The sequence below is a fragment of the Meles meles genome, chromosome 16 (assembly GCF_922984935.1).
Source record: "Meles meles chromosome 16, mMelMel3.1 paternal haplotype, whole genome shotgun sequence".
Taxonomy (NCBI): domain Eukaryota; kingdom Metazoa; phylum Chordata; class Mammalia; order Carnivora; family Mustelidae; genus Meles; species Meles meles.
This window is the reverse complement of record NC_060081.1, coordinates 38245672-38263449: the sequence shown is the minus strand read 5'-3', so window position 1 is coordinate 38263449 and position 17778 is coordinate 38245672. Positions and strand designations below refer to the sequence as shown.

The 17778-nt window shown below is 41.5% G+C and overlaps 2 protein-coding genes across 2 annotated transcripts in view; one reads left to right on the top strand and one right to left on the bottom strand.

Moving 5' to 3' along the window:
• Positions 1-552: 552 nt before the first annotated feature.
• CRNKL1 (crooked neck pre-mRNA splicing factor 1) lies at positions 553-15960 on the bottom strand. Its single transcript, XM_045980363.1, has 14 exons — positions 15801-15960; positions 14292-14444; positions 13014-13105; positions 12058-12216; positions 11426-11592; positions 9601-9779; positions 8267-8437; positions 6771-6962; positions 6005-6064; positions 5209-5289; positions 3970-4209; positions 2685-2786; positions 1954-2202; positions 553-907 (listed from the first exon to the last, which is right to left on the bottom strand). Exons 1-14 carry the CDS (start codon positions 15849-15851, stop codon positions 740-742), a joined length of 2064 nt encoding a protein of 687 aa, XP_045836319.1. The 5' UTR covers positions 15852-15960; the 3' UTR covers positions 553-739.
• A 34-nt stretch (positions 15961-15994) lies between these two features.
• Positions 15995-17778, top strand: part of CFAP61 (cilia and flagella associated protein 61) — a 290455-nt gene continuing 288671 nt past the window's right edge. The window contains exon 1 of the mRNA XM_045980366.1: positions 15995-16064. The gene's annotated coding sequence lies outside the window, so the exon portion shown is untranslated. The remainder of the gene's footprint in view (positions 16065-17778) is intronic.

The following is a 17778-nucleotide window of genomic DNA, read 5'->3' as shown; positions in this document are numbered from 1 at the left end:
TTTGACTAAAACATCTTGGTAACAAAAACACCTTGTTCAGAAATACAGTAACTATAAATTACTTCCCAATTAGTGTTTTCAAAAGCATATGGCTACTATATTTAGAAGTTAAATAAATCCAAGCACATTCAATTCTACAAAGATTGAACTTGTTTAGGAAAGTGGCTGGGGCTGAACATTTTACTGAGCAGTCACAATGTGCCAGATATATTCTGTTTCAAATGTAATCCTCAAAATGAGTCGGCAGAAGCCCATATGAATGAAGCGCTGAAAGATAAGTTATAGATAACCAAGTGGCAGCTGGGAATGGAACTCGAGCCTGTGACTGAAGATGTGAAGAAGTCAGAAGTTTCAGGTGAGTACACTAAGTATCTTTATGAAGACGACAAACATGAAAAAAACCACTTTAAAAGTTACTGTAGAATGTAACTTGAATACTTCTCAAAAAACACTTTCAAAAGTGCAGGTCCATCTAAAATAGTTGAAAGCATTACCTCAATTAGATTTCCTAATGCGTGATGTGGACAAAATAAAGGTCTGGACTCAGATAAATCCAGTGGTTAAAAAAGTTTACTTGCAACCCCCACTTCTCACTAACGCAAGAGCATTTTAAAAATAATTCAGAAAGTAGCTATCAAAGACTCCAATGCTGAAATATACAAAAACTTATGGAGTCACAAGAGTTCTGAACGATTAATTTATAAAAATAATAAAACATTTATCAATATGAACAAGAACATCAGGATTCACTCGCATCAATGTCCTTATCTGGGTCTTGCTCAGCAGCCTCCTTTTCCTGTTGCTGTTTCTTCCAAAGTTTGGCCATGGCCAGGAGCTTGAGGTTGGGTTGGTTGGCAGCATCTTCTGGAAAGATGTAATCATAGTACTCTTCCCAGCCTGCATCAGACTATGGAATAAAAGTAAAACAAAAGATAAGCCAAAGGCTGAAATACACTATAGTTAAAATGGAGAATTTTCACTGCAAAACCCCAGAGAGTTCAAGACACATTCAACTTACGTTCATTTATAAAACATCAAAGCCCATCACAGAAAGAAAAAAGGCTGGGCCTGCAAGACTGGGGTGAACAAGTAGCTGCTGAGTAACTGGGTGATGGACATTAACAAGGGCATGGGATATACTGAGCACTGGGTGTTACATAAGACTGATGACTCACTGAGCTCTACCACTGAAACTAACAGTATACTATATGTTAATTAATTGAATAAAAAAAAGTAGCTGTTGGGGTTGGTGTTACTGCAAGTGGAGCTCACAGAGAGCTAAAAACCAGGGAAAAAGAGCCTAAAGATTAAAGCACAGGTCCTCTCCAGCCAACCAAGATACTCTGTATCTCCACCTCCATCTTGTAGTTTTCTAAGATTTTAAATTTTTGAAGACTTATACTTAGTAGCAAAAGTCATAAATCTGTGCACTAGTATTCTGACTCCATGCCCTTAATAGCCCCACCTCAAACTGGTCACTGATTTGGCTTCCTAAACACTGCTCTAATTCCAGCTTCCACCATCATTTGCTCTGCTTACAACAGCTTCCTGACAGGTCCTCCTCCGATCTAAGCCCCTTGAGTATGCCTGCAGATGCCAACCTCCGGGTCATGTCATTTTGTGTATAAGAGCCTCCCTATAGCTTACAAAGTCTCTAGCTTGGGTCCTACCTAAAAGCTGAGTTTCATTTCCCTCTATTCTGACCTCCTGCTTAATGCTCCAGAAATACCACGCTTTATATAGCTCCTGGAATCAACCACCTCCCAGAAGCCTTTGCTAATCGTCTCCCATCTCCACCCCTGGGTGGACTATACACCCTTGCTCTGTTTCCATGGTAGCCAGGCTCTGCTCCGATGCTTAGATTGTATATATGGCACAAGTAGAAAGTGCAAAGTCAGGTGCCTTTCTGCTCATCTGACATGAGATGACCAGCTCCAGAGTCTCAGTTCTTACCCCATCATCAGCCTGGACCTTTCTTCTCTTCTTGACTTTCTCTGGCATGAGTTTGTCTACTCTCTCCTTATCTGATACTGTTCCAAATTCATCTTCAAAGCTTCGCCATGATTCCAGCAACATAAGTCTCTCTTCCTTTTCTTCACAGTTCCTCATGGTTTTGTTAGCCTCTTCATAAATTTGTCTGCATTTAGCCAAACTTCCTTCTTTCCCTGAAGACAGCTCAAACTGTGCAAAGCTGATCCATACCTTAAGAAAAATTATTATAGAAGCAAATTAACCATGATCCAGAAAATGATCGTGTAATAATGCTAATTTCTAGTAAGGACATCTGAACATACTAATGTGTTCATCTGTAGTATTCCAAAGAAAGTAATGATTATATGTTTCAATAATGTTGAATTATCGAATTATAGTCTGTTTCTATATCCAATTAGGTATTTGAAATGGTCTTAAAATCCTGAAAAGAGTTTAACTTTTTACTCAATCCTGTGATACTCAAGTTACTCCTATGCAGTATAAATACTGACCTGGTATAAGCTTTATATTCCAAAGTCCTCTGAGACTCATGGGCTCTTTTCTAAAAGCAGGAAAAGCACTGAAATACACACACACACACACACACACACACACACACACAAACCGAAACACTTAAAATACAGAAATATGGTATTTCCTTCAGGACTGCTCATTTAGGCAAAATCAAAGATCATCAACAGAGTGCAGGGTACCTTGACATGTTGTGTTCGCTGAAGCAATCTTCGGTAAAGATTTCGTGTTCTCTCAGTTTCTTCCTGTTCAATTTCAAAATCGATATACGATTTCCAAAGCACCTAAGAAAAAGAACTTAATAAATCAGGCTTGACATTTAAAGAGTAACATGTCCCTATCCAAAGCTGAGCTTAACTACCATTCTAACCCAGGACATCCAGGAACCTAGGACTTCTATGAACAATTAAACAACAGGCAAAATCTGGATAGAGTAAACACACTGGCATTTACAAGCTGGCTAAAACTTGGCTACCATTCTACATTATAAGATAAATCTCTGGATTCATCTTTGGATTTTCTTTCAGAGTTTTTCAATGCTGGACTTATCAAGAAAAGCTCAGAAACTTGCCAAATCTCCCAGACACTGCCATGATCCTATCACACACAACTGACTTTGCCAGGAGAAGACATGCCTAGATTAGCCAGGATATGCTCTTCCTACCTCTACTCTAAATTCCTTGATAGGAATGAGTTCACCTCAACAATTCAGTAAACAGCACACCAGTTAGGTACTGCCTGTCAGGGAACAAGGATGGAGTAACATGTGGCCCGGATGCCTGGGAGCTGAGGCCAACTGATAGAACCATTTCACATAAACACCAGCCCTAATGCAGCCCGTGGGATCCAAGCCATAGATGCAGTCACATTAGGTCAAGACTAATAAAAAGGCTAGGGGAGTTCAGTGGCTCTCAAACAGGTCTTAGCTGTGGTTTGGCGCCACCTTGTGGCTTAAGTTTAAATAGGGAAGGGACAATTTCAGGTCTTAGGTCAGGCCAGGACAGTGGCAGTTTAATTTCGGGAATATGCTAGTTTAGGTAGAGCTTCTTTTGCTGACCCTATCTGGGAAAAACTGTGCCAGGAGAATCTGGGGATGTGCAGTCTCAGCCTTCATCCGCCCTGTTCTCCAGTCAGAGCTGCCTGCTGCCTATTTCCTTGCCTGTCCCATCCCCTTTAGGTTAGCCTTCCATTTGAAGAAGGGAGGAAGAGAGCCAGTCACTCACCCCATTATATCCCAACTCATCCTGGTATCATCATCGGGCTTTGCTGGGCTCTGGTATCCTATTAGAGGGCTGCTTCTCCCACTCCCATCCTTCTTCTATCCCCCCAACAGTAAAGTACTAATCTGATTAGACAAGCCTGCAGGTGAGTTTATCTTTATACTCGAAAATGCCCAACATGTAGATGGTCATCTAAAGCAATACTAGGGAAATATCTAAAACAAAATATTCATCTCGAGATTCTCACCTCTGGCATGTCTAAGCGTGGCTGACTGATGGCTAACTCGTAGATTGCCCGTGCTCTCTCAATATCACCGAGGATCGTTTCTAATTCCGCAAATTTAATCCAAGAAGTACAATTTTCAGGTCCAAATTCCAAGAACTTTTCATAAAGCTTCCGGCATCTGTCAAATTCTCGAAGCTGCAGTTCCAATTCTATGTAACCTTTAAATAACTTGTTTTTTGGACATTTGCCTATGGAAGTTCCCTGGAAAATAAAGGGACCAAACCACTGTGTGATACGTAGATTCAACCTGTGTACTGATGTCGCCGACCTATCCCAACAGCTGTTCTCTGCTGAGGAAGAACCTGGCAAGCCATTCTTTCCATCTGTGGTATCGCACTGTCCACACTGGTTCTTGATGGAAGGCCAAGGGAACTCTCTGCTGCACCCAGCTGTCAAGAGGGCCTGTGCCCACTGGTGCCTGCCCAGCAAGAGAGGGCTGCAGAACTGTCTGCACAAGTCCTCTGGATTTTACTTAGTTTCTCAGGAGCACCTAGGGAATATGGATGTCAGATGGATGAAACCTCCCATAAAGTGGTGATCACAGAACGAAAGCTGCCTCACTGCCCACAGCCAGGGCAAGAGTGGCTTACAGAAGGACACCTGCTTTTAAACAGCACTTGATCCATTAAGTTAGAACAGCTGTTAAGGGGAAGGTGCATGTAATACCCCCAGGGTTTGCACAAGATGAGTCTACTCAAGAGCGGACTTAGATCTAATGTGATCTAATGTCAGATCTTTCCAGTCTGAGAAAAGATCTGGTAACTGGCAGCTACAGATAAAGCTTCCAATGTTAAAATAGAGTAATTTAAATATTATCACCCGTTTTTTCTTCAAAGGCTGTGCGTTTTCTGACACATCTCAGGTTATAAAGGCAGAATACTTCTGTCGCATTCTTAGTAGGAACTGTCCAACTTGTAAACACTAAGAATTAATTTCCTTCTCAGACGTCAGTGATGATCTTGATCCTTCCTTTTTCCTCCCAAGATTTTATTTATTTAAGAGCGAGAGAATGAGAGCATGCATATGCAAGCACAGGGAGAGGGGCAGAGAAGAGACTTCCAAGCAGACTCTGTGCTTAGTGGGGAGCCCAACGAGGGGCTGGATCTCACGACCCTGAGATCATGACCTGAGCTGAAATCAAGAGTCAGACGTTCAACTGACCAAGCCACCGAGGCACCCTGTGGTCCTTCCTTTACTTACCAAAGCTCTTCTGGCAAATGGTAAATTTTTCTGTCTTATTTCAAATTGTGCATATAGTAACCACATCTTGGCAAATGTGAACTAGAAAACAAAAGCACAAAACACATCTAAAAGAGTTGTTCCAATTACACTAAAGCTAAAAATTTAATGATGCAATTAGCCACATGCAATTAGATTTCCCTAAATATTCAGAACTAGGACAGATATATTTTCTTGTTTTTAAGCAAGTATGAGGTTGTTTATTTCACAAAAGTTACCAACAGTAATCCAAATACTTTATTGTACTGCATGGCCCTGCAGCCCCTACTGAGAATTGGTTTTGTTTTTCGGGTATGCTTGTAAGCAAGCAAAACACACCGTCTCAGTTCGTTCAACATCTCTACTTGTTTCTCATGGTGGAAAATAGGGCAGAGATAATGTCTCAACCATTTCCAGAACCTGCACACAAGTTCACCCATGCATGGATCTGTTCACTCAGATGCCAACAAACCCGTTTGTTGTTTCCTGCACATGCTGTGGCTCTCTGATGTGCATCTTCTTTCTTCCACTCAGTCTATTCCAGTTACCCACACGCCTCTGAATTTCTGCATTATTATCTATATTGTTCATTTGTCAATACAGGCTGTCCTCGCAACCAGACCATGAGGTGTTTTCAGAGGCAAAGAGACAGTTTGTTCTCACTTAGGTTTTCCAGGGTGCCGTGCAGAGCGAACTATTCAAACAGTTAAGTATTATTTCACAAGTAATAGAAGCAGGATTCTGACACTTTGGAACAGAACACTTAAAGCAAACATACCTTTTTATGAGGAATTAATTCCAAAGACGCTTGATATACCTGTCTTGTCCTCTCGGGATCCTGTATTAGGATAAGAAATTTTCACCAAATACTGGTCTGTTACTGATGCTGGTTTTGCTAGCACTAGAAAAAAGGTACACTCCCACCCTGAATGTTTTCACAGGGTTCTATTCTCAAACTCTGATTTCATCACTTATGATCAAACATGAACTACCTGTGGCCATCAGACTTCGGTTAAAGTACCAACAAGATAGCCATCAATCTCTGAGAGCTTGTCTGTAGAAAGGCTTCTGGCATGATAGCAGAAAGAAAAAAGATGTTTTATAGTTTCAGACTGACAGCAGAAAGATAGTCTTTCCCAACTAATTTATACACAACCAATTTCTGAAAATCCCACCTGATCTTTACTCGAAGCAAAGATGTGTCATCCAGCTTGAGCCCTACTTAGGAGGCAGCCCAGAAAACGATACAAAATAAGCTAAAGACTGCCTCTTCGTTCCAAGTTCCAAGTGATATTCTTGTGCCTCAAGTTTAAACACAAAATGCAATAAAACAAAAACACCTCGCCTGGACCAGTGACAGGTAAGCCAAGTTTAAAAGGCTGCAGAGAGAATAGGTAACTGCCAAATCAAGAACTAGGCTCCTGTTTCCCGGACTGCATGTGTCAGTACCCACCACCACCACCCGTGACGGCCGAGGTGTACATGCGAGTGTGAGGCAGCTGGGGAGGAGGCAGCCATCAAGAGCTGAGCATTTCCTTTTTCACCTTGGCCTCCAATTCTTCATAGAGTGCGTAGTTGACCCACAGGTAGATATAGCGCTTCCAGTGTCGCTTCTCCTGAATGGGTGGCACATTGGCAATGGCTCTTTCGTAGACTTCTCGAACAGTTTCTGCTTCTGCATCACTTTCCACCAAGCGCAGGTAATCAAACCAGGCATCATAATTGTGTGGATTAGCCTAGAAAGACCACAGTTTAATGACTGGAAACCAAACCAAGAGCTACACTTGCTGGACTCAGTGAGGTCTTAAAAAAAAAAAAAAGACACTAGATCGACTTTCTGTATTTTAGCAACTGTTTAGCACCTATTTCATTTAAAAATACCATTCCTGGGGCACCTGGGTGGCTCAGTTAAGCGACTGCCTTTGGCTCAGGTCATGATCCCAGAGCCCTAGGATCCAGCCCCTCCACTGGGCTCCCTGCTCAGCAGGGAGTCTACTTCTCTTTCTGCCCCACCCCCCACTCATGCTAGGGCACATTGTCTCTCTCTCTCAAGTAAATAAATGAAATCTTAAAAAATACTATTCCTGAGATTCTAAAAATAGAGAAGGAACATAGAAGACAGACTATTTGTCAGGCGTCCCACAGCAAAGCCGCTTTCATATACAACCCCCCCCCCCGCAAGGTAATTACTAAATAATTAGATGCCTACTTTAATTAATCTATTTGTTAATATACCTGATTGCATATCATTATGTCTAGATTTGAAATTATAGTGGATGATGGGCATTAAGGAGGGCATGTGATGTGATGAGCACTGGGTGTTATATGCAACTAGTGCATCGTTGAACATTATGTTAACTGAATTTAAATAAAAAAAAGGAAAATAAATAAAATTTTAAAAATAAAGAATAAAATAAAATTACAGTGGAATTAGAACCATAGTCACAAATATGAAACCTGTCTTCTCAATTAATAGTCACTTCTCTTGAATGTTATCTTGCTGACCCCATTTAACACCAGACTCGGTCCTTTGGTGATATCCTAATTCATCTGACTAAGCAAAAGTTTTTAGATGCACAGCAGACCAGTGAAGGAAAATGCTACTATCTTTGAGCTCAAATCAAAGCAGTACATCAAATAAAGAGATGAGAATGAAACCATATCTACAGTATGTGTTTTGTTCACTACCTTTTAGCTTAAAAGGCAGTGTATGAAAACTGCTGGGCTCAATCTCTGACTCTTCCACCTTCAGAGACGAATTTACATGGATTCCCGGTTTCTGCTCAAGTTCTACGGCACCCCATCAGCAACCAACACAGTGACCTTCAACATGTGGGTGGAAGAGCAAACCCAAGCTCTGCTTCCTGGCTTTCCTACAAGCCCTGCTGACTGCTGTTGCGCCGGCTGCCAATCACGGCAGATGCGTCAACGAGAGCATGATCCCTGGGAGCCCTCACTTGCTATCCTCACTTCACCGTTGCTGCTGCTGGCCAGCACATTTCTGTCACTTGCAGGGTTCGGCGTCTGCACCAATGCTCACCTTCACCTCTTCCTCATACTGGAATCTTCGCTTGCTCACAATGATGTCTTCAATACCCCGTCGATCACCGAACTTCTTCTCAAAGATGGTATAGTTTTTAAAGAGTTCTTGGGCCTCCTGCTTTGAAATTCTATCCAGAGCATACTTGTAGATTACTCGTACCCTTTCAAACTAAAAGCAGACAGGAGGATTACTTGTACAACACAATACTCTCACTTGAGCCACGACTTAAAAGGTAATTAGGACATAATATATTACTTGTTAGATTCTGTGGTCTCAAAGTGTCCAAAATAAGACTTTTCTTCTCCCTTTGCTGAGGTATTTGTCAGGGCGCACTGACACTCTCCTTTGAGCTCCATACTATCTACCTGATGCTGCCAGTGCGGTGTCATCTGTGCATCTCAGACTAAATGAGTCCACAACTGACCTGTTCCCACCCCCAAACCTGGATCTCTCTGTCTTCCCGGTCTTAGTAAGCAACAGCTACTGTCATGCACCTGCTCAAGCCCCAAGCCTCAAGCCCCAGGAGTCCTCCTTGATTCCTCTATCCTCATCCCCCACCTTCACTACTTCAAAGAGCCCTGCCACCACTCCCTCTTCAGCATAGCCCTTCTCTTCTCCCCATCTCTCCCACCCCTGCAACCATCTCCATTTCTTCCACGGCCATGTCAACAGTCCCCCTGCTTCCACTTTTGCCATGTTCTTCACAATACAGTCTCCACAGATTAGCTAGAGGCTGTCTTTAGAATGTAAATCCCATCCTACTGCTCTTCTGCTTAGAACCCTTTGTACTTCCCTTTGGTCTTGGAATAGTATCTGTAATCCTTACCATGGTAAAGGCAAGACCCTGTATTTGGACCTCAGCCTACCTCTCTCAATTCCATAGTATCTAAGTTACTTTAAGGGATTATTTCTACATATATTACGGAAGACCAGAACCGACTCATTTGTGGGGCAATCTGTTTCCATTTCAAATTCTGTTCTCTGTTCTAAGGGCTCTGGAATTCTGTTTTCCAGTTTTATTACCTGTAAAACCCTTTAATGAGGAGACCAAATGATGAACTCTCAGTTTATACACAATATTCTCATCATAGATATAAAGGCTTAGTTTTCAAGTAAAGCACAACACAATTAGGAAACTTCAGTACAACCTATAATCACTCAGTTCCCAATCTGCAGCTAAGCCACAAATGTATGATGTTTTCCTTGAGAGATTTTGGAAACGTTTTTTCTAAGGTTAAGCAGGTAAGAAAATCGAATGAACTCAACATGTACAACAAGTAATCTTTCCTAAGCTGTTATGCAATGTAACTGAGTTCTTCAAGGGTACTTACCTCTTTCTGATTTTCTTCAAATTTGGCAAAAGCAACATAAAGGTGTTCATCCATATGTTCGTCTCCAAAGAATTCGACAGCTCTTTCATACACTTTCCGTGCGTGGGCAAAATAACCATGTTTTTCTTCAAAGCGGGCATACTTGATCCAGTTCTTAACATCAGGGTGCACGAGGACAAGTTCAGGGGAATTAAGGAAATATCACACAAGACAACAAAGCTTTAAAAAAAACAAAAACAAAAACCCCAAATCAAAACCACCAACAATGCAAACTACGACTATAGGGTTGATAAAATACATGCAAAGGTGAAGAACCGCTGAACTGTGACCTCTGAAGGGGGCCGTGACTTGTTCATCATCTTCCCCCAGGGCTTACTCAGTATCTCCATAGTGGGTACGAACGGGAGTCTGGAGAAATGAAAAAGCTGAAGACTGTTACTGACCATGCTATCCTGGACAAGTCATTTAACTTGTCTAGGAAGCAGTTTTATCATCTGTAAACAGAGAAAAAGAATACCAACCCAACCTCAGTGGCCTGAAAGGAAGGAAATGTGTGTAAAGCTCTTAGCAGTTTGGGGCCAAAGGAATGTGCTCAATAAATGCCACCTACATATTACAGGTTCAAGAACATCAGTATTTCAATTAATGATTAAGAAAAAAAGTTACAAAAACAAAACTGCTAATTGGCAGTAGAAGAAAAAAGTTTTTTTAGGTTTTTTTCTTTTTACTGAAATATAGCTGACATAGGGAAAAAAAGTTTTTAATTACCATTTTATTTCTTAATAAACGAAATCTATTTTTCACCTACCTCGCTTAAGGAAATCATTAATTCCAAAGTAGTAATACATTCGAAAATGGCAATGAAGTTAAGAGCAAAGGCTCTGAGGCTGCTGCTGGGTTCAAGGCCCATCTCCATCACGACCAGAGAGACCCTGGCCACGCTGCCTCTCACTCATGCCTGTGTCTCCCATTCCACAGACTGGAGTAGCTCCCGCACTGCAGGGCTATCCCGAGGATTAAGTGTTGATATCTGTAAAGTGTTAACAACAATGTCCAGCACATAACAAAGCGTTATAAAAAGTTTCTGTTAAACTAATCATATTAATAATGGGCAGAGGTCATAGAGACCTTAAAACTGCATAATAAAGTTGATGCTTGTTTTTCCTGGTAGTTATGTTCTATGAAGTCACTTAATTAGCAAATACCAAATCATTGCTCCTAAGGGAGATATGTGTACGTACACCCATCCACCCACCCATACAGATTATTTTAAATCCTAAAAACAGCTCTTCTTGGGAGATTCGATTTTGTTTTATAAAGGTATAAACAAGGTTCAGAAGTGTGAAGGAATCTGTCCGAGGCTGCTCCTCAACAGGTGCCACAGAATGGACTCACACCCATCCAACTGGCCCTGGAGCCTGTTGCACTACACTATGCTGCCCTCCTAACTCCATCCTTTGGATGCAGTCCAGTAATGGTGCTAATGACCAACACCCTAGAAAAACATAGGGAAAAAAAAACCCAGAGAAAGAGGACTGGCTACAGAAGCCAAAGCGCTGGTATGTCACTTTCCACAAGGAGCACCAAAATACAAATAAACCCAAAGTTTCACTAGAAAAAGCTCAATTACCTAGACCACAAACTTATTCTGACCACCTATGTCTCTAGGAAATACTTAAGTAGTGCATGAAGCAGATGAAACTTGTATCTTTGTCCTCTTGGCGTACTTAATGGCTGTTCCTACGTCCAAACCATGACCATACCTCCCTGGGAGGAGTAGCACCCAGCACAGTAACGGCACCAGTCAGACTCACTCAAAGGATATAGCGTTCATAAATGGTGCGGGCCCGGTCCACCTCTTTGTATCGCAGCTCGAAGTTGATGTAGGAGTGCCAGGCTTGCTCCTCAGGCTGCCATTCCATCCAGCGCTCAAACACCTGCCGGGCACCGGCAATGTTTCCCAACATCTCCTCCATGTACGTGTACTTGTACCTTTAACAAAATCATCCCCAAACATTTGTTATGGTCAAAATGACTTAGGGGAAAAAGTGATCTTTGGCACTATATAGTTCTAACTTTGTTAAATGTGAAGACTTTGGGCTTTATCTTCCCCAAAGGTTAAATCGAGCATGTTTTCTTATCAAATAGAAGGATCAACCACAGGAAATAAAGATATATTTTTCTTAAAAATTGCTTGTTCAACAATAAGTTTCCTATGCAAAAAAGATTGTAACCCAAACCTTAGTTTTGATTGCACAGCTAGTACACGTAGTGATTATGACTCAACATACTACTGGACATTAAGAACTACTTACAGTACGTTTAAAGAAAAAGTAAAATGTAAATTAAATATATGTGACAGCAACAATATGTGTATAATATGTGCATAAAATAAATGCAAAAAATGCAGAACTTTCCTAGCCTACAGAAAGCTGCTTTGGTAGATCAGAAACTTACCAGAACTGGTTGACTCGAGGCAGAGTTGTTATGGCCCGGTCCCAGATATTTCGGGCATGGTTGACCTGGCGATTCTTCATTTCCATTTCTGCATATTTCAGCCAGAGTGTAATATTTCGGTAGTCTACATCTAAAGCACGTTCGTATATGGATCGAGCCCTTAAAAAGCCAGAATTGGAGGCTATCAAAAGCAGTACATACCACACCTGGGGCAACTATCTCAAACCATCTTCAGTGCCCTATTTTATCATGTGTCCACCATAAGCCAGGTTCTGGGCATAAGAAAAGTCATGTTTTCAAGAAGCTTACAAACTCTCACAGAAAGCTAGACATGCACGTATTTCACTGAGATACGGTAAACGTTAGTCAACATTTACACAAGGAAGCGAAAGGGAAGAAATAATGTCTGGTGCAAACAGCTAAGCAGGCGGTAACTCCAGAGTTATGAAGGTGAGGAAAGCTCCAGAGGCCACGGTGGGGAGGGACGAGTTCTCACTGCAGGCAGTGTAGAGTAAGGAGACACGATGTGTTCAGGGAGTGGCTGGTACACACGCCCAGCTGGGGCAGTGGGTACCCCGGGAAAATGCAGAAGGCCTGGGCAATAGGAAGGGCCAGGATGTGACCTTTATCTTGTTAGCCACTGGTTTCCAGGGAACAATTTTTTATTCAAAAAAAAAAAAAAAATCCCAATATAGAGAAAGCAGGTGAAAGTTGGCTTCTCTGTCTGTAGTGTGTGATGCAGGCAAGACCCACCTGCAGCGTCTCCCCTGCCGCTCCCCGTAGGACTCACCTACCAGTGCCGGTGGGGCTCCTCAAGGGAACCCTAGGCTTCCATGGAACAACTTGGAAAATTCCTAACAGGGGCACACTCTTTCACTTGTGCTTTAACTTCTACTTCTTTTGTCTCTTAACTTAGGACATCTTTACATATGAAATCATACACTCAGCAATTTTACCTCTGAATCTCCTTTAGACTCTCTTCCCATTGTGCATATTTTATCCAGTTACTAATCACAGTCCTGTTTTTTCTTATGTTATCTTCAAAAGTCTGGAGGAAGGGAAAATGGGTCAAATTGAAGGGGAAAGTAAGTAAAAATGACAGCATCCTTTATCTATTAATCCTGCTCTAAAAGGTTTATTCATTTTGTTTTCATTTAGGAGAAATTACATCCTAGAATTCTTGAGCAACAAGACACTCACCAATGTAGGTTACAATCTCAGGTATTTCTTTAAAGTCTTACATGCAAACAAAGAGAAAAACTTTAGATATGAAGAATTACTAGCAGACTTGTTGATATTTTCTCTTATTGCTAATAACTGATACTTTAATACACTCAGTACTTGTTCCTAGTAGGAAGATGTTTTTGACTATTTCAGTCCTCTTGTTAATGTCTCAGAATTTCACACATCACTGAATTACTAGCAGACTTGCTGATATTTTCTCTTATTGCTAATAACTAACTGATACTTTAATACACGCTATACTTGTTCCTAGTAGGAAGATGTTTTTGACAATTTCAGTTCTCTTGTTAATGTCTCAGAATTTCACACATCACTCTTTGAACATCACTGTTAAGTAGATACAACAGCGCTAGTGGTTTAAAATTGCCCTAGGGGCACCTGGATAGCTAAGTCGGTTAAGCATCCGATTCTTGATTTCGGCTCAGGTTGTGACCTCACGATCCTAAGACTGAGCCCCATGAGCCTCGATAAGTGTAGAGACCGCTTAAGATTCTCTCTCCCTCTGCCCCTCCCCCTAACATACACATGTGTGCGCGCTCTCTCTCTCAAAATAATAAATAAAATCTTTAAAGAAAAAAAAATTGCCCTAGAGTGATGATCCTAGGGTCAAGAGGTCAGATTCCCAAGTCCTCTCACGGCTCTTTTCCAAGTGGTAGAGAGACAGTACATAACAAGTGGCCTTGTTAGTCCGGCCCCTTCCAGTTGCAAGACATTCCACTTGTTAAACTTCCATCCATCTTTGATTCAGCACCAAAAATGAGATCTCTGGATGGTTTAATTTTTTTTATACTTTCAAAGATAACTCCTGGCATGTTTTCTAAAGTTCAGTAAAATGCAGTTATCTGGTAACCAGAAGTTGCAGTACTCATCTGGCTAGAGACACTAACCTATTCTCATCTTTTCCAGCCTCTCTAACCAATGAGGAACTTTGCAAATTCTGACCTATAAATTCCTAGCAATGTTATTAACAGAGTGGAAAATAACTGACTCACCTTCCTTTTTCTTAGCTTGTAATCATTTAGCTCTTCTTCATCTGTGATCTTCTGTTGAGGTGGAGGTGGAAGAAGCTCAAGCTCTCTTTCTTTAGCTTCTCTTAAGAGTTGCTCAGCAGTTATCTGGACCTCAGCTGGGGCTTTGTTTTTCACCTTTTAAGACAGAAGACATTTTCATTTTTAGTAGATGCTCATCACACAAGGTTTAGGAAGCAAAGAAACATTTTTTAGGATGTAAACTTTGTAAGTATTATTACAAGATGCCCTCTTTGTAGAACAGGTTTTCCTTTCTCTATGAAGCTAAAAAAAATCTTATTCATGGTATTTATTATAAAGCCATAGCTAAGTATTAAGAGAAAAGGTAGCAAAAATAGTAAGTGTTCCTTTTTAGATTAGTGTAACAATAAACTCTGAAGCTGGTTAGGTAAAATTCTCACTAGAGGTTCTGTTTTATCAAGATGTGTGCTGTATCTCTTCTAGTGTTGCAACTTGTATTTACAGAATTTTTCAATAATGCCTCAGATTGCGTTTGTTTTTTCCATGGCATGTCAAGTCAAAGACAATATTCAGTAAATTCCCATAGTAGGCCATAAGCTTCTTTAAGACTTAGGGCTATGCTGTCCTCTGCTGCTCCCCCTGCTTGTGTGCTCTCTCTCAAATAAATAATAAGTAAAATCTTAAAAAAAATTATGGAATTGAATTATAAGAAATATTAATTGTTCAATGCTATGTGTGGGATGAGTTTGTTAATGATGATGATGGCTCACATGTAATCACAGATATTGTGCTATGTGACTTATATAAATAATCTCTGGGAGTCATCTAAGTGGATATGACAAGGACAAGTTCAAGAGAGTCACCTGGCCTGGAGAAACACACTAGAGTGTAGGCGTCTGAAAAGGTTTGGGACAAAACCTGTCACATATAAAATACTAAGTATCAGCCACCTATGGAAATATCAGATAAGGTCAAATTTATTGTTTAATTAAATTAATGCCACTACACAACCCATGCCCCCTCATTCCTTCCACTCTCAGCTGGGCTAACTCCTAGTCAGCCATCAAGTGTCAGTTTAAACATCACTTCCTCAGCAAAGTTTACTCTGCAGGGAGCCCTCGCATAACCCTCATTAATCCACGACATATTCTACGCTGCCTCACTAGCATTTGGCAGGACTGCAATTTCATATGGACTCGTGTCTTAAGTGAACGCCGCACATCGCCCGCATTAGACCATAGCTCCCCAGCGCCTAGCGCACTGCCTAATTTCTGCCGCGTGACCCCACTTCTCCCCCAGCAAAAACACTTCCTAGGACGAAGGCCACGTCAACGCGGGGGTTGCCCCGGGGTGACACACCACCACTGGCTGACCCTTCCCCTCCTCCTTCTCCTTGGCCCACATGGGGTAGAACGGCTCCTGGCACTACACTTTCTCGCCGCGAGCCCAAAGCAGGCTGGGACAAGCCCCTCTCCAGGGCCTCCTCCCTCAAAGCCGCTCGCGGTCTCCTACCTTGGCTACTTTGGGAATCCTCTGCTTCCCAGCCGCGGTAGAAGCTGCCATGGCTGCAGCAGCGGACCTCGCGCCAATCTGGACTCCAGAAAAAGGCCCCGAGTACTGGCCGGAACCCCGAAAGCTTTCCGACAACAAGAGAGATCCCGGAACAGGAAGCGGAATTGGCTGGTATGACCTTTGACTTCCCGCACTCAGGCAACTTCGTTTCTGTGGTAACCGGGCTGAGCGTCCTCCTCTGAGCGCCGCGTCTCGGAGTTGCAGGTGAGGTGGGGTAGCGCTGCCCCGGCCGAGAGGGACGCGGGGACAGGGTCCGGGGCATCAGGGGCTCATCCCCAGGTCAGTCTCCGGAACTAGGAGGACCTGTGTGGACGGGTGGGTCAGTCGAACCGTGGCGCCAGGGAAGGGGAATAGGAACAAAGCTCGGATCCGGAGGACGGGGGCGCGGTGGGGGGTGGGGGGTGGGGTGGAGAAGCAGGCCAAAAAACTACCTTTCCCAGCATGCTAAGGACGGAGCTGCAGTGTCCCTAGGTGTCCCGGCGACGCGTTGCATTCTGGGCTTTTTAGTCTCTGCGGTCTTCCTTTCTGGACAGTTTTGCACAAATAAACCCTTAAGGCTTTTAATTAAAAATAACTGAAGGTATTTTAAAGCCAGATAATAGAAAAAAGTGAAAAGAAAATATCAGAGTACTAGCAAATAAGCCATCCTTGTGGTCAGATAAACAGATGTTTAAATATTCTGTGAATGTGCCGTAATTACGTAAATTCTGTTAGCCCTGATGTCCTTAGTTATAAGACCAAAATAATAGTACCTATTTCATCAGCATAAAAGAGAAGATCTATGTAAAGTGCTCCGTAAATGTGAGCTGGTGTAATTCTTGACCTGTCTTCAAAACAAAAGTTAATTATATGCAAGCAAATGGTTAAGCGAATTTAAAAAAAAAAAAAGACTTTTTAAAATGGTACTTTTAGGCTCACAGAGAAGTTGAATGAAGGTACAGAGAATTCCTGTTTCTCACGCCTGTCATTCCCCTTTCTCCAGTATTTCTCACATTTATTATAGTTGATGAACCTACAGTAAAACATTATCACCCAAAGTTCACAAGTTAACATTAGCGTTCACTCTTGGTGTTACACATTCTGTGGAATTTAATGACCTGTATCTACCACCAAAGTATGGTAAAGAATGGTTTCACTCCGAAAATTCCTCTGTGCTCCACCTATTTATTCCTCTTTCCCCTTTCGCCTCCTGCAACCACTGGTTTTTAAAACTTGCCTGATAGTTTTACCTTTCCCAGAATGTCGTATCATTGGCGTCATATAGTGTGTAGGTTTTTCAGGTTGGTTTCTTTCACTCGTAGTCTGCATTTAAGATTCCTCCATGTCTTCATGGCATGAAAGCTCATTGGTTAAGAAATGACAGTTGCAAGTCTCTTGGTGTTTAGAAGAAAAAATATTTATAAATATGCTCTCTGTATTTTATGCATTTAGAAAAATCACTTCTATCTCTGTGAACAGTGCTTTTGGGAAAACTTTAACTGAAGTCATTTGCAACCAGTGTAGAAATATTTGTCATAGCTCTCTAGTACCAATTTTATTATTTAAATATTTCTAAGTCATCTCAGTTTTCAAATTTTAAATAACTTGAATGAGATTTTATATCACCAAAATAAAATCACCTAATAAAATAAATAAATACCTATTAAAATAAAAAGGTGCTTCCGTTATGTGATGTCCTTTAAACTTGTAACTATGCATAACTGATTTAACAAAGTTTAATGTTAATCATCTTTGGTCACCTTCCAGAGATGCAGACACTTTGAATGTTTTATTTCTAGTTGTCCTCCTTCCATCTTAACAAGTTCTTATTGTCTGGTAATTCAGTGCTGTTTTTGTTTTTAAACAAAAGTTATCATCATTATTTTTGTTGTTGTTGTTTGTTTTGCCATCAGTGCTTTTTTAGATACACCTGCTTGTT

Bases quoted from the DNA above. Each gene is read 5' to 3' on its own strand.
- CRNKL1 (XM_045980363.1), bottom strand. From the start codon at position 15,851: ATGGCAGCTTCTACCGCGGCTGGGAAGCAGAGGATTCCCAAAGTAGCC. The intron at 9,780-11,425 runs ATATCCTTTGAG...ATTCCCCTGAAC, and splicing joins CCGCACCATTTATGAACGCT to TTGTCCTCGTGCACCCTGAT. The intron at 6,065-6,770 runs GTGAAAAAGGAA...ATCCTAATACAG, and splicing joins ATGAAGAATTGGAGGCCAAG to GATCCCGAGAGGACAAGACA.